The following is a 23,352-nucleotide window of genomic DNA, read 5'->3' on the forward strand; positions in this document are numbered from 1 at the left end:
GCCTACTCCGTGGTGGGCACTGGGTATCCTACGATGAATCGGACTCTGCCCAAACTCCAGGGGCTGGGACACCGCTCGCCCATCTCTGTCACCCTCTGCCCTGACAGGCCAGGAAGAGGTGGGAGGAGCTGAGGTTTGCACCCTACCCCGCCTTCCCGGGATCACCTCCAGAGCCCCGCCCCTTCGGGGAGTCCGGGCTGCGCCGCAAAGTAGGGAAAATTCTTTGCCGCAGAACAGCCCGCCTCCGTGTTTACGGCAAGTCGTATTTCACTCCTCTAATATGGCGTTCCCCATTTAGGCAGCGGCTGTGGTTTCTACCATAGATGGACGTGGGCAGTGCTGGGTTGAGGGTGTTGTGTGTCTAACCCAGACTGCGGGATCTGCAGTTAAAGTTCGTTTCTGGTCACGACTCCAAAAACCCACCCTCCTCTTGAGGGTCAAGAATCGCCGCTTTTTTCTAGTTCCCGCAAGTTCCTCATCTGTCCCTGGCTTGTTCCCCGCGCCACCTCCGGACACCCTCAAGTCCCTGAAACCCTCAGACTTAAACTATGAGCCTTCGGCAGCTGCTTTTGCGCTTGCCCCGTTATCTTGGGGCCTCGGGTCCCCTGCGTGGCCCCCTCGATACCATCTCCTCGGTGATCTCCTGGCGTGGTCAGTCCTCCAGGTCCCCGGCCCAGTGGAGCCAAGTGGTGTCAGAGGCGGAGAAGATCGTGGGCTACCCCACCTCCTTCATGAGCCTCCGTTGCCTGCTGAGCGACGAGCTCAGCAACATCGCTATGCAGGTGCGGAAGCTGGTGGGGACTCAGCACCCTCTGCTTACCACAGCCAGGTGAGCTACACCTTCTCCCTGACATACTCTCACCCACTCTAGTCCTTTTTCCTGGCGGATACAATTTTCCAGCCTCTCTCAGACTGACTGCCTGTTTATTTCTTTTTACTTAGTTTCCTCAGCCTTCCTAGACATTCGGTATTGTGTCTTAGTCCACTCACCTTAACATACTTTTATTAAGATTTGCGATGTAAGAATGAGAACACGTGCGATTTCCGCGTTTTCGCTTCTTAGCTATTGAAGGCGAAGTTGCCTCGGTGATTTGTGGAAACATCGAGTAGGGATGTGGGTTTGAGTCGCTTCCTAGAAATGGTCTTTTAAAAGTGGGATAGTTTTATTTTCGGTTCTGCATTATTCAGGAAGTCACCTCTAGAAAGAATGGGTTGGGGGGAGATAGGTCAAAAGTTAGGCAGTCATTTGCAACTTTTGTCTCAGGCTTGAAGCAGGAATTTATCCAGTCAGTATTCATTTTCCCTTGGGATTTTTATCACTTTATGCTGGACTGCTACTGTGAAACCTGCTTTTAGGACTTGAAGGACCACAACTTTTGGTTCCATTTTTAAAAAGTATTTCTAAGTATTTCCTCAGCAAAGGAATATTCTTTACATAACTCTAGTACAATAAGCAACTTACTTGTCCCCTAGGGAACATTTGGCAATGTATGGAAATGTTACAACTGCGGTGTGCTACTGGTGTTTAATAGATAAGAGGCCAGAGATGTTATTAAACACCCTGCAGTGCCCAGGGCAACTCCCTACTGTGAAGAATTAGGTACACTAAAATGTCAGTAGTACCATTGTGGAGAAATCTTGGACAAAATTATCATTTTTCTTAAATGTTTTCTTAAAGAAAAAGCACAAACTTTTGAAATAATTGTAGGTTCACACGCAGTTGAAAGAAATACTATAGAGAGGTCCAATGTATCCTTTGCAGTTTTGTCCCACAAGCAGGATGTTGACACTGATACATTTCCATCACTACAGGGATCTCTCATATTGCTCTTTTATAGCTACCCTTACTTCCTTTTCTCTTGCTTTAATTTTTTATGAGACATCTGCTATTTCTCTGTTGCTATAAAAGTTACCAAATAGCAATACCGAATAGCAGTTGTAGAGAGATTTTATTTCTTGGGCATCATTCCCAGTTATCAGGAATGTCATTTTATGAGTAGGTTAAACTTGTTTTGAAGCTGAAATCTCCAGAGATTCTAGATGGTACACACTCAGAACACACAACATGTATCTTTTAAAGCTTAATAGAGGAATGAGCTTACCACCCAGTTGAAGAAATATAACTTTGATCAATCCTGTTGAAGCTGTCTCTATTCACTGGTTTATCTCCCTGATTCCCCACTGAACTGAATTGTGTTTATTTTTCCTTTTTAAAGTTGCATGGGAGTTTTCTTTAATAGTAGTGTGTTTAATAATACTCATTTTTAAATTTTACAAATATTGTACTTTATTGCATGTAGTCCTTTGTGACTTGCTTTTTAAATTTGTCATTGTTTCTAAGATTTATCCCCGTTGTGTTAACTATACTTCGCTAGTTTTTCACTGATGTGTGAGATTCTACTATGTAAATACCATAGTCTTCTTTCGATCAGCATTTGGGTTGTTTGCAGTTTGTGGTGTTATGAAAAGTACTGCTGTGAATATCCTGAATGTGTCTTCTGGCGTACTTGTCTTGAGAGAATAAAGGAGTGTGTACACATGGTCAGCTTTAGGAGATAATAACAAATTGTTTTCCAAAGTGGTTATACCAGTTTACATTCTTACTAGCAGTGTCTGAGTTCAAGTTACTCTGTGTTCTCACAACACATGAACCATGAAATGTCTTATTTTTTGCCAATCGAATAGTGGGTTTCTCTGTATGTGATGGGAATATGGTAGTGTTAGTGGTGGAGGATGTGGTAGTACAGTGAGCCCTCCAGATCCGTGAGTTCACAACCACAGATTGAACCAGTTGTAGGTTGAAAATATTCAGGGGGGATATTTCAGAAAGTCCCCCTGAAACAAAACTTGAGTTTGCTGTGCACCAGGAACTATTTTTATAGCACTGATATTGTATACAACCATTTACTTAGAATTGGCATTGTAAGTAATCTAGAGATGATTTAAAGCATAGGGGAGGATGTGCCTTGGATTATACACAGACATTGTGAGAGACTTGAGGATCCTTAGATTTTGATATCCAGGGGGGTTTCTGAATCTAATCCCCTTGGACTACATATTGCATTGTGCACATGCATATTGTAGTGTCTGTTCTAAAGCATTGACATGAAAAGGGGAGAACTAGAAAAAGCCTTAGTAATGTGCATATTCTGAGAATTGCAGTTCATCTACTTGTCAGAGTATCAATTGGGGTCTTAGAGAAGACTCCTTCTGAGACCACCAGAGACACTCTAAATGAAAGGTCTGAAACTTTCCCGATTGTAGCCTCCCCTGCCTGCCTGTCCCTGATCTAATACAGTGAAAGAATTGGAGAAAGTTTCAGCAAAGCCATAGTAACATATGTGGATTACTTTATTTTGTAAGAAAAGAAGGAGTTAATCTGTATGTAGTTTCGTTACATGTTTAAATTCTTTTAACAGTCTAAACTCACAGGCAGTCAGTGAACAAAAAACTTTCGGGGAGGTGATCATGTATACATCTATTTCAGCAAAGAAGCAAGCATTTGATCCATAGGGTAGGCAGACTGTGGTTATTGTAAATTATAGCTAAAAACATGGAATAGGTAGCTGTATTGTTTCACATGCTGCACCTTACTTTGTTGAAATCTTGTTGGCAAAGCATTGATAATTAAGACAGAGTGTCTCAGTATGCTAGCCAAAGGACACAAAGACCCCATATAGTTAATATAGAAGACCATAAAAAATTAGGTTTGGTAAATTCTTTTACTTAGTTCCGTTTTACATTTTGAGATTCCATTATTTACTTATATTGATATTCTGATCCCTTGGGTCATTTTACTTTTTGGGTAGAAAAACATAGTGTATTATGGATGAATCATACCTGATAGCCCTAAAATTTAGATGTACAGTGACATTTTTTGGCAAACAAGAGGAGAAAAGAAGGAAATCACCATAATTCATTATTCACTACCTTTTCTTTCTTTACGTAAGCTATCTCATCAAGAAGGGAAAGAGCCTAGAACTTAATTTTATAACAGTTTAATTGAGAAGTGAGATTAAATTTAAAATCTTAGTTTTCTGACTGTTGAGTTTTAACTTTCTCACTCACCTCTTTCACTTTCATCAAGAGGCTCTTTAGTTCTTCTTCACTTTCTGCCATAAGGGTGGTGTCATCTGCATATCTGAGGTTATTGATATTTCTCCTGGCAATCTTGATTCCAGCTTGTGCTTCATCTAGCCCAACATTTCGCATGATGTACTCTGTATATAAGTTAAATAAGCAGGGTGACAGTAGACAGCCTTGATGTACTCCTTTCCTGATTTGGAACCAGTCTGTTGTTCCATGTCCAGTTCTAACTGTTGCTTCTTGACCTGCATACAGATTTCTCAGGAGGCAGGTCAGATGGTCTGGAATTCCCATCTCTTGAAGAATTTTCCACAGTTAGTTGTGATCCACGCAAGTCGAAGGCTTTGGCATAGTCAATAAAGCAGAAATAGATGTTTTCTGGAACTTTCTTGCTTTTTCGATGATCCAGCAGATGTTGGCAATTTGATCTCTGATTGCTCTGCCTTTTCTAAATCCAGCTTGAACATCTGGAAGTTCTTGGTTCACGTACTGTTGAAGCCTGACTTGGAGAATTTTGAGCATTACTTTGCTAACGTGTGAGATGAGTGCAATTGTTCCATAGTTTGAACGTTGTTTGGCATTGCCTTTCTTTGGGATTGGAGTGAAAACTGACCTTTTCCAATCCTGTGGCCACTGCTGAGTTTTCCAAATTTGTTGGCATATTGAGTGTAGCACTTTAACAGCATCATCTTTTGGGGCTTGAAATAGCTCAGCTAAAATAGTTGAAATAGAAACTTGAAATAGTTTAGTCACTCAGTCATGTCCAAGTCTTTGCGACCCCATGGACTGCAGCATACCAGGCTTCCCTGTCCTTCACCATCTCCTGGAGTTTGCTCAAACTCATGTTCATTGAGTCAGTGATACCATCTAATCATCTCATCCTCTGTCACCCCCTTCTCCTCCTGCCTTCAGTCTTTTGCAGCATCAGAGTGAAAAGTGAAAGTGAAAGTCACTCAGCTGTGTCTGACTCTTTGTGACCCATGGACTATACAGGCCATGGAATTCTCTAGGCAAGAATACTGAAGTGGATCAAACCCAGGTCTCCGGTATTTCAGGTGGATTCTTTACCAGCTGAGCCACAAGGGAAGTCCAAGAGTACTGGAGTGGGTAGCCTATCCCTTCTCCAGCAGATCTTCCCGACCCAGGAATTGAACCAGGATCTCCTGCATTGCAGGCAGATTGTTTACCAACTGACCCATCAGGGAAGCCCTTTCCAGCATCAGGGTCTTTTCCAATGAATCAGTTCTTCACATCAGGTGGCCAGAGTATTGGAGCTTCAACTTCAGCATTGGTCCTTCAGTATTCAACCAGTGAATATTCAGGGTTGATTTCCTTTAGCATTGACTGGTTTGATCTCCTTGCAGTCTAAGGGACTCTCAAAAGTCTTCTCCACCACCACAGTTTGAACATTGCTGATGGGAATGTAAAAACGTTACAGCCACTCTGGAATACCTGACTTGCCTCTTGAGAAACCTGTATGTAGGTCAGGAAGCAACGGTTAGAACTGGACATGGAACAACAGATTGGTTCCAAATAGGAAAAAGAGTACGTCAAGGCTGTCTACTGTCACCCTGCTTATTTAACTTACATGCAGAGTACATCATGAGAAACGCTGGGCTAGAAGAATCACAAGCTGGGATCAAGATTGCCAGGAGAAATATCAATAACCTCAGATATGCAGATGACACCACCCTTATGGCAGAAAGTGAAGAGGAACTAAAAAGCCTCTTGATGAAAGTGAAAGAGGAGAGTGAAAACATTGGCTTAAAGCTCAACATTTGAAAACTAAGATCATGGCATCTTGTCCTCATGGCAGATAGATGGGGAAACAGTGGAAACAGTGTCAGACTTTATTTTGGGGGCTCCAAAATCACTGCAGATGGTGATTGCAGCCATGAAATTAAAATATGGTTGCTCCTTGGAAGGAAAGTTATGACCAACCTAGACAGCATATTTAAAAAGCAGAGACATTACGTTGCCAACAAAGGTCCGTCTAGTCAAGGCTATGGTTTGTCCAGTAGTCATGTATGGATGTGAGGGTTGGACTATAAAGAAAGCTGAGCCCCGAAGAATTGATGCTTTTGAACTGTGGTGTTGGAGAAGACTTGAGAGTGCCTTGGACTGCAAGGAGATCCAGCCAGTCCATTCTAAAGGAGATCAGTCTTGGGTGTTCATTGGAAGGACTGATGTTGAATCTGAAACTTCAATACTTTGGCCACCTGATGCGGAGAGCTGACTCATTTGAAAAGACTGGGATGCTGGGAAAGATTGAGGGCAGGAGGAGAAGGGGACAACAGAGGATGAGATGGTTGAATGGCATCACTGCCTCAATGGACGTGAGTTTGGGTAAACTCCGGGAGTTGGTGGTGGACAGGGAGGCCTGGTGTGCTGCAATTCATGGGGTCGCAAAGAGTCTGACACGACTGAGTGACAGGACTGAACTGACTCTGGAATACAGTTTGGCAGTTTTTTTATTAAATTAAACATACATATAACATACAACCCAGTAATCACACTTGAGCATTTATTCCAGAGAAATAAACACTCACATCAAAACCTATACAGGAATGCTTATAGCAGCCTTATTTGTGACAGCTAAGAACTGGAAACAACCCATACCTCACTGAAGGGTGAATGGCTGAACAAACTGTGGTGCATCCATACAATGGAATAGTTGTTGTTTATTTGCTAGGTTGTTTCCAACTCTTTGTGACCCCATGGACTATAGCCCTCCAGACTCCTCTGTTCATGGGATTTCCCAGGCAAGAATACTGGATTAGGTTGCCATTTCCTTCTCTAGAGAATCTTCCTGACCCAGAGATGGAATCCAGGTCTCCTGCATTGCAGGTGGATTTTTTTAACCATTGAGCTACCTGGGAAGCCTTGGAACATCCTTATGGTGTTGTTGTTCAGTCGCTAGGTCACATCCAGGTCTTTGCGACCCCGTGATCTGCAGCACACCAGTCTCCTCTGTCCTTTACTATCTCCCAGAGTTTGCTCAAATTCAGTGTCCATTGAGTTGATGATGCTATCTAACCATCTCATCTTTTGCCACCCTTTTCTCCTTTTGCCTTCAGCCTTTCCCATCATCAGGGTCTTTTCCAGTGAGTAGGCTCTTTTCATCAGGTGGTGGAAGTATTGGAGCTTCAGCTTCAGCACCAGTCTTTCCAATGAATATTCAGCATTGATTTCCTTTAGGATTAACTGGTTTGGTCTCCTTTCAGTCCAAGGGACTCTTAGCACCAGAATTCGAAAGTGTCAGTTCTTCAAACTATATATACCAGCACACAAATGAATGCAGGTTTTTAAAAAGTGCCAAAAATGGAATAAGGCCTGTAGTTTTGTTAACAATAATATACTGTTATTTTTTTTAATTTTATTTATTTATTTTTGGCTGCACTGGATCTTTGTTGCTGTTGCAGGTTTTTTCTAGTTGCGTTGTGCAGAGTCTGCTCTCTAGTTGCAGTGAGCATGTAGGCTTCTCATTGTGGTGGTTTTCCCTCTTGTAGCACACATGCTCTAGGGTGTGCAGGCTTCAGTAGTTGTGGTGCATGGGCTCAGTAGTTGGGGCTCACAGGCTTAGTGGAATATTTCCGTACCATGGATTGAACCCCTGTTCCCTACATTGGCAGGCAGACTCTTTACCACTGGACTACCAGGAAAGTCCCAGTGTTAATTTTTAGTTTTGGTATTATCCTACAGTTGTGTATGGAAGGAAGCTGGGTGAAAGATACATAAGGACTTTATATCCACGAGTTCCGCATGCATGTGGATTCAGCCAACCATGGATCAAGAATATTTGGGGGAAGAAATTCCAGCAATTTCCAGAAAACAAAACTTGAATTGGCTAAGCCAGGCAACTTTTGATATAACATACATTGTATCAACTACTATTTGCATAATATTTCCATGGTATTAGGTATTGTAAGTAATCTGGAGATGATTTAATGTAAACTAGAGGATGTGCATAGGTTATATGTAAATACTACACCATTTTATATAAGAGACCTGAGCAACACAAATTTTGAGGTCCTGTAACCAGTCCCTCTCTGGATACCTAGTGAAGACTGTACTATTTTTACGTCTTTCTGTGAGTCTATAATTATTTTGTTATTTTGAAAAGCTAAAAAAAAAATCACCTCTAACAGAGAATGAATGGATGGATGGATGGATGAACAAATGAACAAACAGTAAGTAACCTGCAGGACAGGAAGCTTACATGTATGTTTTAGCTTCATCTCTGTCAGTAGGTGTCAACAGTGTGACCTTAAGTAAGTTATTCCATCTCTGGGCTTTAATTTCCTATGCAATGAAATAAGAAGTTTGACTAAATGATTTCCAAAGGTGTTGCCAATTCTGCCTAGTGGAAATTGGTATTGTAACTGAGCCCGGTAGCTAAGGGAGCTGTCGTCACTTCTCAGACAGGTAATGATGAGTAGATTGAATGCAGTATGTAATACAAATTTATCATCCTTTTCCTACTGTTTAAAAATCCTGAAAGGTCAGGGAAAAAAATATTTTCTTAGACTCATAAATCTGACCTGAACTGACGTGAGATCATTCATAGTCTTTCTTTATCCAACTTAATGTGAATATTCTTGCATTTTGCTACAGAAATATAAATTTGTTTGATTCCAGGGTGCTGCCACAGATTATTCTGGAGTGCTAGGTGAATTGCACCTTTGTAAACGCAGAAAAATGTTGAATTTTGAAAGACATTCAGTTTCAGGGACTTTGGATGAGATAGTGGACCTGTCCAAGCCAGACAGTGGTATGCAGGGTGGAGGAGAAGTCCAGGTATGTGTGTGGATGAGTCATGTGGGAGAGGCTGAAGGTCATGACGGTGTATCAGTCTCCATCTTCTCCCAGTATTGCCTGCACCCCATGGCCGTTGCCATCTTGCTGTTGTTGTTGCTTAGTCGCCCAGTCACGTCCAACTCTTTTGCGACCCCATGGATTGGGGTTATCTGGGCTAGAATACTGGAGTGAGTTGTCATTTCTTTTCTCCATGGGGTCTTCCCAACCCAGGGATCAAACCCACATCTCTTGCATGGCAGGCGGATTCTTTACCGCTGAACCACCAGGGAACTAAATGTAATTATCCATTTGTGCAAAATACACATTTTCATATATTTATTTAAAATTGTTTAATATTTATTTAATTTTTGGCTGTGCTGGGTCTTCATTGCTCACAGGTTTTTCCCTAGCTGTGCTGAGCAGGGGCTATTCTGTAGTTGCAGTGCCTGGACTTCTCATTGCGGTGGCTTCTCTTGTTGCAGAGCATGGGCTGTAGGTCACGTGGGCTCAGGAGTTGCAGCTCCCGGGCTCTGGGGCACAGGCTCAGTAGTTGTGGCGCACGAGCTTAGTTGCTCCAAGGCATGAGGGATCTGGGATCGAACCCATGTCTCCTGCATTGGCAGTTGGATTCTTTACCGCTGAGCCATCGGGGAAGCCCTATATTTTTATTTTTAATCATTTAAATTTCCATAAATCGTATTATTTTTGAGTACTTCTAGCTTTTATGAATTCACTGCATATACTATCTGTTGTCAAGAACTTAAAGCTTTTAATAAACATGGATGACACTTAATTGTTTGAAAGGTAATGAATAATATTTTTTTTCATGTAGAATTGGTTAAATTTTTGTTGTTTAACATAGCTGATTCCATTGTGCAATATGGCTTTGTTTTCATTGATTACCCTTGACAGATTTGACTCTTAGGATAAAATTTTTGTCTAAATATTTTGTCTTTTTACTGTTGCCTTGAGAAAACTATGTATTTCAGGTTTAGATAGATGGGATCAATTTGGTATGCCTCTAATGGAGACAAAATATGACATTTAGTCCCTCTCTTAGAGGGTGTTGATACCTTGGTAGAGACTTTTTGTTCCTGAGTTTACTGCAGTTTCTTATTACCTAAAAAACCTTATTAGTCTTTTCTGCATGGTAAAATTCTCCAGAGTTCTTTGAATTTATTATTGTATATTTAATTTTAGTCTCTTCCATGTTTATGAAAGACCCTTTCTAGACTCAGTTCTGTAATTACTGTACTGAAAGCCTACCTTACTTATGAAGGACTTTTTCTTGGATGACTTGGAGAAAATTATAAATTTTAATTCATTCCACAAATATTTGAGGTGCTCTTGGCATGGATATACAAACAAGAATAAGACATAGTTGCTGCCCTTCAGGAATTCATGAGAGGCAGTATAGTGAGCATGAGCTCTGAAATCAGACTATCCTGACTCTGCCCCTACCAAGGTATGGGATCTCAGGAGGTTTACTTAACCTCTCTGTGCCTTAGTTTCCTCATTTGTAAAATGAGAATAATAATGGTACATATTAATATATCTTAGAGTTTTATGAAGAGTAAATGGGCAAATATAGAAGAGTACTTGGAACATAAAAAGTAGTCACATTTTAGCAGTTATGCTTATTATTAGAAAGTTTGTTTAGTTGGGAGGCATGCAGATAGAGGATATTGAGATAAATTCTGTAGTATGTATGAGCAATATGCAGAGGGAAAAAAAATCTCTAGAGAAAACTGAAGACTTCCAAAGTTGAGGTGACATATGAGTTGGGACATGTTGGATGAGAAGGAAATAACTAAGGCTGGGGGAAAAAAAGACATGAGAAGTTGCCTAGCAAAGTGTAGGAAAGTAGTAGTTAGGTATACGCTGAACATGTGTACAGGCATGTTGATGGATGAGGCAAAAAGAATAGATTGGAAATGTCTGCTTCTTCTAAGATAGGATAACATGCTGCAAACAAGTAGGAAACTGGATAAAAATATGAACAACTGTATTCTGCTTAGGGTACAGGGAGCACAAGCTTGTGATCCCTGTGAGTGAGAAAACAAATGAGGTGAGACTAGGATCACTGTAACTTTCTGCTGAGAGGTGCATTCCAAACAGCAGCACAGAGAGAGGAAACTTCAGCAGAGGATGCTGGCACTGCTGAATTGAAGAGATGGATCAGATTTGGGGGAGGCTGAGGCAGCTGGAAATGTGGGACAGAATGCAGAAGAGGAGAGAGCATGCGCAGAAGGGCTCCAGAAATCTCAGGTGCCCACTTGAGTCTGTTGCTGAAAACCGAGCAGCACACACACAGGAGGAAGCTCGCTGAGGCTGGAGCGCTGTAAAGCTGCATAACTCTCAGAGTTCTTGGGGAACTGGGAGACATTGACTGGACAGTGTGGAAAGAACTCTTGGATCAGCTGGACACTCTAGAGAACCCAGAAAAATTATGCCTTAGTAATGGGACCAGGAAGTATTCTTAATGCCTACTAATTAATGTTAGCTCAGAGCTAGTAGGTAAAAATCCTCAAGAGGATTGGGTATTTTCCTTTTGCCAACTCTCTATTATCTGGGTAATGACCAGAGATGCATTTGGGCAAAAAAATCTTTGCGAAGGGATTTGGCCTCTTATCCAAGAACCGAGGGTCTTAGATTTGACTGAGAGGCCGGGACTGTCTATAGTAGGTCAGATATAGGTCTGACCTATAGGTCAGATAGTAGGCCTCAGATAGGTCTCTGTTCACTAGACCTGGAGTTATTTGTTTTTGATTATTTAAATCAAAACAGATCTTAGTGGGATGGCTGTTGGTTTGAATTCTTGGGTCTGATCAATTAAATATAGACAGGGATTTCTGCCTATCACAACAAAACCTGAGAATTACCTAGTATTCCCAATATCCACCTTGCTGCCTCTAAGAGTCACCATGCCCCCTTTGCTTCTGGCAGTTAACTACTTCCACTAGATCCAACCTTTCCTGGGCTACTACCATCACTTTCTGAGTCCAGGGAGTCCATTTCATTTGTAGTCTCTCCTGCCTAAATCCTTAGCCCTTTCTAGAAGCCACTTAAGTGATTAGTAATGATTGTGGGATACCCTTCACTAATCTTTTTCTTGTGTCAAGAGTGAAGATGTTACCGAATTGCAAGTCTGTGTGCCTGACGCACAGTGAAGCCAATCAATACAAAAACATTAGAGTTTGGAACAGAGAAAGGTTTTATCACAGGTTCCTAGAGAGAGGTGATGGGTGTCTCATGCCCTAAGAACCCCAAGGTTAGTGAAAGCTTTCAGCAAGTCCCTTTAAAAGCAAAAGGTGAGAGATGGGCGTGGTTAGTTGTTGCAGACTTGGTGCCAGATCCTTTGCTCTTGAGGTCAGGTAACGATGTTGTCTTGAAATCTCTACCAAGCGAATGTTATTCTCTGTCTCGATAAAAAAGGGCAAGGTTCAAGGCACAGCTTTCATTCTCTGAGGTCCCAGTCTTGGCTAAGAGGAGCAGATCTCAGTTGGCAGCTCTCTCAGGGCCAAGTCCCCAGATACCGCCCATCCATAGCCAGGCTCCCACACCTTGCCTAGGTGTCATCTCTAAGGGAGCCAGGCACCCAGCCCCACTGGCCCTCAGTCTCCTCAGGCTCCCCAAGTCAGGGAGACCAGGTCTCGTGGCCTGCAACCCAGGCAGACAACTGCTGCTATTATGTCTCAGAGACAGGGATGGGGGAGAGGTTCACTGTTGCCTCAAGGCCTGGGCTAAGACAGTCAAGGGCCTTAATCAGGGCTCTGGACCCTGCAGGATGTAGTCCCCAATCTGTTCCCTGGGTCCTCCAGCTCACCCACTGACCCAAGGTTGGGTGAGCTGGAGGGCCTCCAGGAGAAGGCCTAAATCTTCCTTTTACCTCACTCTCTACCTGATGACCGTTACACCACTGACTGTTGGCTGAATCACTTCTCTAATATCCCTCATTGACAGTTACTTGTGGGCAGGGCCTACTGTGGCACTGACCAGTAGCTGAGCAGGACAACCAACAGTTGCTCATGGACAGGTGTTTGCTTGTGGGCAGGGCCCTGAGGACCGACCAGTGGTTGAGCAAGACCTGTTGCCTAGTAACGGGGTGTTCCTAATGAGGCACAGCAATGGGTGCCTGCTAAGGGCTGGGCTTATCCTGCTCTTTTACAGAAAGAGTCTTCTGGGCCCAGTCAGGAGACCCGGTAAAAGCAGTATGTTAAATGAATAAAAGTTTCATATAGTTTGAATAAAGAACAGTGGTGAGAGGATAGCATCTTTCCCATGCATGTGTGCTAAGTCACTAGAGACGTGTCCAACTCTTTGCAACGCTATGGGCTGTAGCCTCTCAGGCTGCTCTGTCCATGGATTCTCCAGGCAAAAAATACTGGAGTGTGTTGCCATTTCTTCCTCCAGGGGATCTTCCCAACCCAGGGATTGAACCCACATCTCTTACATCTCCTGCATTGACAGGCAGGTTCTTTACCACTAGCTCCACTTGGAAGCCTGTCTTGCCCATGGGTTTTCCTTATTCCAAGATCCGCCCCATACAGTCAGAACCATTTTCATACTGGGCGTTGCAATTTAGCTTTGTAATAGCACGTGGCCAGTGCAGCTCTTAGCACACATCCCTTGCTGTGTGCTGTTACCTGGACCCCTCCCACAAGCTACCAACTGTCAATGAGTGACTGTTGGTTGTCCTGCTCAGCCGTTGGTTGACACCACAGTAGGCCCCTCCCATGAGCAGCCAACTGTCAGTGAGCAGCCGTCAGTGGGCCATTCAGCCAACCATCGGTGGAATGGTGGTCATTTGGTATATAGTGAGGTAAGAGGTGAATCCTGGCATCCCCTGTAGCCCTCCAGTTCACCTGGCCTCGGGCCAGTGGGTGAGCTGGGAGGCCCAGGGAACAAACTGGAGGCTGTTTCCAGCAGGGCTCCAGAGCCCTCATCAACCCACTGAATTTGACCCAGGTCTTGAGGCAGCAGTGAACATCTCCCCTCTCCCCACCTTTGGGACCTGGTGGGGGCCTGCCGCCACCCCTCCTCCACCTCCCTTGAGCGGCCTAAGGAATCTGAGGGCCAGTTGTGTCCTGGCAGCCTGGCTATGGATGGGCGGTGTCTGGGGACCCGGCCCTGAGAGAGCTGCCAACTGAGATCTGTCTTTCTTCGCCAGGACCAGGACCTCAGAGGGGGAAAGTTGTGCCTTGGGACCTGGCCGTTTCTTGTCAGAACAGAGAGTAACGTTCATTTGGTGGAGATTTACAGGAATATCGTGACCTGACCTCAAGACTGTTTGCAACAGCTAACCAGGTCTCTCCTTCAACTTTCTTAGAAAAGGGCTTTGCTGAAGGCTTTTGGAGAGTTTGGGGTTTTTAAGGCATGGGCCATCCTTAAATGCTCCTTGCACAGCCCTTAATAAACCTTTCTATGTTCCAGACTCTGACATTTTGGTATTGTCTGGCTGCACTGAGTGTCAGGCACACAAACTTGCATTTCAGCAACGGTTTCAGTCAAGCACCATCATCTGTCATAGTAACTTAATGCCAATTTGTAATTTTAGTTGTTTAAGAACCATATCCATACAGTGTTTATAATTTTCATATTAATACACATTTAAAGAACATCTTAATAAAAATCATTTAAGGCATACTGGATAGCTGAATTTTTACCCTTTAAAAATATTCCAAATATTGCTCAAGGTTGAGGAATACTGACTAGCCTGTGTTCTTAATTCTGGGCCCAGTTAACAAAGTTGGTTGTAGGTTCTAAAGTGCTATAACACTTAATTCTTTGTGGTTGAATTTTAACGAATTAGGATTCAGATCTCCACATCTCTCTTCCCATGTTCCTCATTACTGCATCACCAAATGCTTTTCATCAATATGTATTCTATAATTGTCCTTGATTCTTCTATAGGATTCAGAATTTTCTTGTGTGTATGTGTGTGTGTGTACATGTTTTACACACCTGGGAGATTTTTTCATTGCCGAAATTTATTTATCTCTGTTTGTGGTTTTAAGAGCTTAATGAATGTTTTTCCCAGGAACAGCTACCCTAGAGTAGGTTTTAAAAATGGATACTAGATGTTAACCATTCAGATAGTTGTTTCTGATTTAATCCTTATTCAAAGTTCTAGATACAAATCTTTGGTTTATGGAGTGCAGCTGGATTTGCTTTTTTCCTGTGACTCACCAGTGTCTTCTCAAAGCCTTTCATTTTTTTCTATTTTTGTGCACTGAAACTTCATTTTAACAAATATTTAAAAATAGCTTTAAAAATTACCATTCTCTTGGAATCTCCTTGGAAGTTTATTTCGTTTGCTCCAGAGATTTTTTTTTTATTAAGCAAATTGATTTGCTTTTATTTCCAGAATTGTGAGGCTGCAGATACTTCTAGTGAATATTATGTCATATTCTAAAAACTTAGTAGTGTGTTTTGAATGTTTCAAGCACTGGTAATTTGCATAAGCATATTCTTTATAGTGTTTAATAATTACAGGGCTTTGTGACAGATACTTTCTATATCTTAAATGGCTAAATATCATCAAATAAATGAAATGTATTTTACCCTCAATAATAGTGGCTTCACAAATCTTCATCAACATTTCTTTGTAACTTTAGGCTGTTTCTTTTATATTACTGTGTATTTAAAAGAATGTCATTTAGTTTCATAGGACTAACAAAGCTTTTATTAAAAACATTTTTATGTAGTTATATTATATTTCAGTATTACTTATTTTTTCATGTCCTTATTATTCCATAGTGCCTCTGATTAAAAATAAGCATGGCTGTGTGACAAAGTGTGCCTGGTATGAATTTATGGGTATGTAGAAAAGAGCCTCAGAAATAAACATCCTGGTCCTGGCTCCAGCATTTTAACGTACTTTAAAAATACTTATGGATGTACCTGGGCAACTTACGGAAAAACTGAGATGGAGCTTTTCCGTCCTCGATGACTTTAACTGTTTCATAGGATACGTTAAAAAAATAATTTCTTGATATTGAATGTTTGTTAGAATAATATATTCGTTTGTTAAATGGTCAGGGTAATGTCTCTTGCCCCATAAAAGGGTAGTCCTGGGAGCTTGATAGTTTAATTTTTCTTGAAACGCTATTGAATTTCTGGTTATCTATGTGCCAGTTTTCCAGTGAAGAATTTCTTTTAAGTTCCTAGTTGATACTCTCTTGCCACCTGTTTGCTGCCTGTTCCACTTCCATTTAGTGGTGGGTTGGGGAATACATATGGATTTTAATTTTAACTTGGATATTGGAATTTCAAATAAATTTTGTTTAACTTAATTACAGTGAGAGCATAATATTTTGTAAGGAGCACTGCAGTGAGGGAGGCAGTACTGGCTGAGGTTTAGAGAAGAGCATGGGCTTGTGAGCTAACCAATACCCAAATTTGATTTCCAGTACTGCCATTTCCTAGCTGTGTGAACTGCAGAATATTTTGAGCCTTGTTACCTGATGCTGAAGCTGAAACTCCAGTACGTTGGCCACCTCATGCGAAGAGTTGACTCACTGGAAAAGACCTTGATGCTGGGAGGGATTGGGGGCAGGAGGAGAAGGGGACGACAGAGGATGAGATGGCTGGATGGCATCACGGACTCGATGGACGTGAGTCTGAGTGAACTCTGGGAGTTGGTGATGGACAGGGAGGCCTGGCGTGCTGCAGTTGATAGGGTCGCAAAGAGTTGGACATGACTGAGCGACTGAACTGAACTGAACCTCATCTGTAAAAGAGATGACATTATTATTATTCACAAGATTGTAATGAGGATTACAGCAGACAAATGCTCTATAAACATCACTGCTGTTATTAGCTATTATTTGTGCCCAGTAATTTTTTTTCTGTGATTTTAGATTAGTTTTTTCCCCCCCCGTTGCCTATGTTTACTTGAAGGATAGTTTTAGGAACCCAGAGAGATACTTCAGATGAAAATGATTTGAAAGGTATACTGCACTGTACAAATATGAGGTGGAAGTTGAGTATTATGACTGTTATTATTAGAAACATCAGTTGAAGCTGTTTAATATAGTGGAAGGAGCATAGTTTTGGAAGCAGATTGACCTGTTCAGACATGGCTTATGTCATTTACCAGCTGCTATTGGACAGGTTGACTACTCAGAGCTTCAGTTTTCTCATCCCTGAAAATGAGAATAATAATGCCTATCTTGTGGAGTAATGATAACACCTATCCTGTTGTGAGGCTTGAATGAAAGGCCTAGGGGACAACATAGTTTCTTTCCCTGTTTCTAGGTGGAGAATAGGAAATGTCCCTGGCAAAAACAAATATCCTTTCTGAAGCAAAATGCAGATTAATTTTGGGTTAGAGTTTATTGCAAATAAGATAGGATCAACCAGTGGGTTAGGTAGATAACTAATGAGTTAGGAGGATGAAGAAAGTAGGGGTACTGGTTAACCTGTGGCCCTGAATTAGATTTTAGAATTTGAAATGATTTAGTATAAAGAAAGGAGTTCAAGCTAGGAATACAGTTGGCTGCTGTGAGTGAGTTATAAACCAGACAAAGTAGAAAATAAGGAGCCAAGGGATCTCTTAGGTGGGAGAGAACAATATATGTCAAGATCTCTTAACTCTATTTTAGCAATGAGTAAGGTATTATCTCTCTTTTTCTTTTTTTAAAAACTCTTGCCAAGAATAAAAGAGAATGTCTGGGGATGGTAGATCTCACAAAACTTCCTTTTGGGGTTTAAGCTAGTGGAGGTGATGAAATTCCAATTGAGCTGTTTCAAATCCTGAAAGATGATGCTGTGAAAGTGCTGCACTCAGTATGCCAGCAAATTTGGAAAACTCAGCAGTGGCCACAGGACTGGAAAAGGTCAGTTTTCATTCCGATTCCAAAGAAAGGCAATGCCAAAGAACGCTCAAAGTACCGCAAAATTGCACTCATCTCACATGCTAGTAAAGTAATGCTCAAAATTCTGCAAGCCAGGCTTCAGCAATACGTGAACTGTGAACTCCCTGACGTTCAAGCTGGTTTTAGAAAAGGCAGAGGAACCAGAGATCAAATTGCCAACATCCGCTGGATCATGGAAAAAGCAAGAGAGTTCCAGAAAAACATCTATTTCTGCTTTATTGACTATGCCAAAGCCTTTGACTGTGTGGACCACAAGAAACTGTGGAAAATTATGAAAGATGGGAATACCAGACCACCTGACCTGCCTCTTGAGAAATCTGTATGCAGGTCAGGAAGCAACAGTTAGAACTGGACATGGAACAACAGACTGGTTCCAAATAGGAAAAGGAGTACATCAAGGCTGTGTATTGTCACCCTGCTTATTTAACTTCTATGCAGAGTACATCATGAGAAACCCTGGACTGGAAGAAACACAAGGTGGAATCAAGATTGCTGGGAGAAATATCAATAACCTCAGATATGCAGATGACACCACCCTTATGGCAGAAAGTGAAGAGGAGCTAAAAAGCCTCTTGTTGAAAGTGAAAGAGGAGAGCGAAAAAGTTGGCCTAAAGCTCAACATTCAGAAAACGAAGATCATGGCATCTGGTCCCATCACTTCATGGGAAATAGTTGGGGAAACAGTGGAAATAGTGTCAGACTTTATTATTTTTGGCACCAAAATCACTGCAGATGGTGATTGCAGCCATGAAATTAAAAGACGCTTACTCCTTGGAAGAAAAGTTATGACCAACCTAGATAGCATATTCAAAAGCAGAGACATTACTTTGCCGACTAAGGTCTGTCTAGTCAAGGCTATGGTTTTTCCTGTGGTCATGTATGGATGTGAGAGTTGGACTGTGAAGAAGGCTGAGCACCAAAGAATTGATGCTTTTGAGTTGTGGTGTTGGAGAAGACTCTTGAGAATCCCTTTGACTGCAAGGAGATCCAACCAGTCCATTCTGAAGGAGATCAACCCTGGGATTTCTTTGGAAGGAATGATGCTAAAGCTGAAACTCCAGTACTTTGGCCACCTCATGAGAAGAGCTGACTCATTGGAAAAGACTCTGATGCTGGGAGGGATTGGGGGCAGGAGGAGAAGGGGATGACCGAGGATGAGATGGCTGGATGGCATCACTGACTCGATGGACGTGAGTCTGAGTGAACTCCGGGAGTTGGTGATGAACAGGGAGGCCTGGTGTGCTGCTATTCATGGGGTCGCAAAGAATCTGACACGACTGAGTGACTGAACTGAACTGAACTGATACTCTTTTCCATGGGTAAATTGGCTGCCATCTGTTTAAGCAGTCATTGCTGCTGTTGGAGCCGTATGAACACTTAGACATCGCAGTAGTTAGAGGTCTAAGGCAAGTTTTTAGATATGGCAGTCCCCACTCTAGCTTTATGGATTATGAGCAAGGTGTCTAGTTCTAAAAATGCCTATCAGATGTTGACCTCTCACTAGATAGCATTTTGGTAAAACTTCCTGCATATTGATAGATCCTACCCTTCTATGATGTGGAGTCAGAGACTCCTTAGTAGCTTCCTGTGTTCTATAGGATACAGTTTGACCTGTGCATGGCAAACCATCCCTTCCTTCTCTAGTCACTTCTGGCACTCCCCTCTTTCCACCCTAGGCAATAGCCATAGAAGATAAACCAGCTACATTCGTATCTGGTTAAGCATTGCTTCACCTTGAGGACTCAAGTGTTAGCTCTTTTGCTAAGCATTCTCTGATTTCTCCAGGTTAGATGTTTTGCTCATCCTCTAGCTCTCATTCTCTTCAAAAAATTGGAAGCTATGAGACTATTGAGCTTGCATTTTCCATTGTCTTAGTCTGCTGGTGTCAAGTGGTGGCTGCCTTAGACTGGGCATGTACACTTTAAATATACATAATTATATTTGTCAATTATTCCTCAGTAAAACTGGGGGGAAAAAAGATTGGGCCTGTGTCCTCCACTTTACCATTCAAGATTCTCTAGCTACAGCTGGCCACTTCATAGATTAATTGGCCTATCTGGCTCCTTTATTTTGAACCTCTGATTTAAGTAGAAGTATTTCTAAGACTGAACTTTTTGAAAGAGATTGTTTTGTCTTTATATTCATATTGCTTGGCATATATTTGACACAGAGAACCTTTCCTAACCAGAGGCCTTTTTCTGACCTTTTTTAATTTCTGGCCTTTTTAAATTGACTCATCAATTTAATTAGATCGTGGGTGTTTATCTTACATATTGTTCTTCATAGCATTGATTATCACGGTTAAAGATAGTGATCAACTCTGCCTGAAGACAGAGAAGGAAAAATAATGCACTTGAATTGTAGCAGAGTTGATTATAATTAGGTAGAGAAACTTTTTCCTAGCTATTACATTTTTTAGGGACGAATTACCACGGGAGGCTATTATATCCTTTTATTTTGAAATCTTCCATGGGATTGGCACATACCTTCCTGAAGGCAGAAAAAGCAAAATTAAATTCCTTATGAGTCTAGTGATGTTCAGAATGTCTCGGACAATTTTTACTACATTTAATATATAACATGAAAGTATACTAGCTTTAAGACTATAGGTTTAGACAGAATTTGAGAACAGATTATAATCAACAGGTGCATAAATTCTGCAAAAAATATGGAATTTGTCATTCCATAATTTGCTCCTCTGTGAAAAACAGCTGCCTCCAAAGAATGCTTCTTCATACTGTTGGCAAATTAATTGCAAATGCAGGAAGCAATCTCTGTTTTGTATGATTGTGATTTGTAAAAATAATTTAGATGTATGCTATCCACAAGCAATTTTTAAAAATAAAGTAGCAATCCTATATCTAAATCCTCATATTTTGACATTACATGTATGAGTGTCATAAGTGTAAATTCTGGGACTTCGAGGCAGAAATACAAGAGCTCATTTAGGATGGAATGGCAAACATTTCTAATTGGGAGGATCCTCATTTTGATTTCTGCCCTCCTGCCTCCACCCTTAACCAAAAACCAAAGCAAAACATCTGGAGTTATTTAGGCACTATAAATATTCCTAAAAGAATAGACCCCTAATCATAAAACTTTTCTGGCACAGAATAATTCTCTTGAATAGATAGAAGTCATATGATTGGTAAAAGTACATTTGAATTCATGAAGGCTCACAGAAGTCATGAGTGCAGAGTTTGGGAGTCCTGCAGGCCGACACTGATGGAGTTCATATGCTTTTAGAGAAAAGCAATCCTTTAAAATCCATTAGTGCACAAGGGTTATTCCCTTAGCTTTTCCCTTAGACTCTTCCTCAACAAAGGTAGCTTATTTGTTAAATGCTGGTTGTTTTACTTTCAAAGACATTTGCCAAAAGTGTAAGTTAGTTTTATTCTCCTTTACAATGTTTAAACAAGTTTTGCTGCAAGGAGAAAACAGTGCCATTCCAAGTCCCCGTCTTCAGCCTCTGCTTTGTAGTTCTGTCCCTATAAATAAAGCAGAGGCGAGGAGGAATAATAGCTAAGACTTGAAAAAAAAATTAGTATCAGTTAAGGAGTGAACTTTAAAGGCATAGCTATGATTCCAACCAGTATTTATTGACCATCTACTGTGTGTTAAAACATAGTAAAAGAGCTTCCTGTATGTACTCAAGGAATCAGTGTCCTTGAGGAAGCTAGATGTAAACATATGAGGTTTAAAGTGTGGAAGTCAGGAAGAGTTATCATGGTAATTTTGAATACAAATCAGCAGTTAACTATGTGGGAGAATTTTAACTTGATGAGCTGGGAAAAAACTCTTGATGATGTTGACATATTTTAAATCCCCTTAATTCAGGCCTGTAAAATAAAAGCAAAAAAGTTTTTTAAATGCTGGAAGGGCATAGAGAGAGTGATGCCCTCTGAGATACTCACTATGAAAGCAGCAATATTTGATTTTTAAGCTTGGACCTTCAAGCAGGTCTAAGCATGAGGGAAAGAACATGCTCAAAAGGAGCCATGTTGTTCTACTAGAGAAACTTTAGCCTTTAACATATTAAGACAATAAGTCTTGGTAACTACATAGTATCAAATAAGCTTTCAGATATTCTGAACTTGATACAAATTACCAGAGTAAGGAGGAAAAAAACTTACTTGGTATCTTCCTTCTTTCTTGGCCTTTGTACTAAAGTGCTTCTGTATTTCTCAAGATCGTTAAGGAAGATGTTATTATATTATTGTCATTGTAGTCTCTTTTCCCTTTTCTCTGTCTTTCCTTTGCTATATTATAGAGTACCCTTATCAGTATGTTTTAATATCTATTTAAAAATATCTAAATCTGTACTAATTGCCCTTTACAATTAGATATAAGTAGAGATGTAGAGATTATCAACTTTATGGGGAATGGGCATAAACAGTCCTTAGGTTGCATGGACAGTTTTCTAAAGCAAATCTGGTCAAGTTTTGTTTGTTTTTGGAATAGAAATGAAGGACATCTTTCCAGGAACCTGGCGGAATCATAGCAAAAAAGCAAATGTTGCTGTACTGGACAGGATGGTTTTGTTTCCTCTGTGACACTAAAAACATCAAGTAGGTTTCAGGATTATAATATATAAAAATCTCTAGTTGAAAGAACCTTCTTTAGTATGTGTTCTTTGATTTTAAAATTTTTTCATTTTTATATAAAATGAGACAGTATAGCAGATGACACCACCCTTATGGCAGAAAGTAAAGAAGAAGGGCCTCTTGATGAAAGTGAAAGAGGAGAATGAAAAAGTTGGCTTAAAGCTCAGCATTCAGAAAACTAAAATCATGGCATCCGGTCCCATCACTTCGTGGCAAATAGATAGGGAAACATTGGAAACAGTGTCAGACTTTATTTTTCTGGGATCCAAATTCACTGCAGATGGTGATTGCAGCCATGAAATTAAAAGACGCTTACTCCTTGGAAGGAAAATTATGACCAACCTAGACAGTGTATTAAAAAGCAGAGACATTACTTTGTCAACAAAGGTCCATCTAGGCAAGGTTATGGTTTTTCCCAGTGGTCATGTATGGATGTGAAAGTTGGACTGTAAAGAAAGCTGAGTGCTGAAGAATTGATGCTTTTGAACTATGGTGTTGGAGAAGACTCTTGAGAATCCCTTGGACTGCAAGGAGATCCAACCAGTCCATGCTAAAGGAACTCAATCCTCAATATTCATTGGAAGGACTGATGCTGAAGCTGAAACTCCAGTACTTTAGTCATCTGATGTGAAGAACTGACTCATTTGAAAAGACCCTGATTCTGGGAAAGACTGAAGGCAGGAGGAAAAGGGGACAAAGAGAATGAGATGATTGGATGGCTCCACCAACTTGATGAACATGAGTTTGAGCTAGCTCCTGGAGTTGGTGATGGACAGGGAGGCCTGGCGTGCTGCAGTCCATGGGGTTGCAAAAAGTTGGACACAACTGAGCAGCTGAAGTGAATGATGATTTTGAGCATTTTCTCATGTGCTAATTTGCCATCTTAATATCTTGTGGTAAAGTGTCTCTTCAGGTCTTTTTGCCCATATTCAAGTAGATCGTTTTCCTTTTGACTTTTTTTAAAACTAGTTTATTTATTTTTGGCT

General features: G+C 41.1%; 1 protein-coding gene across 1 annotated transcript in view; it reads left to right on the plus strand.

The window, feature by feature from the left end:
* Positions 1-326: 326 nt before the first annotated feature.
* The window catches only part of PDSS2 (decaprenyl diphosphate synthase subunit 2), a 259,946-nt gene continuing 236,920 nt past the window's right edge, over positions 327-23,352 (plus strand). The window contains exon 1 of the mRNA XM_052645841.1: positions 327-829. Coding sequence (XP_052501801.1) covers positions 549-829 — 281 coding nt within the window. The 5' untranslated portion in view covers positions 327-548. The remainder of the gene's footprint in view (positions 830-23,352) is intronic.

The sequence above is a fragment of the Budorcas taxicolor genome, chromosome 9, assembly GCF_023091745.1.
Source record: "Budorcas taxicolor isolate Tak-1 chromosome 9, Takin1.1, whole genome shotgun sequence".
In the NCBI taxonomy this organism is placed as follows: Eukaryota; Metazoa; Chordata; class Mammalia; order Artiodactyla; family Bovidae; genus Budorcas; species Budorcas taxicolor.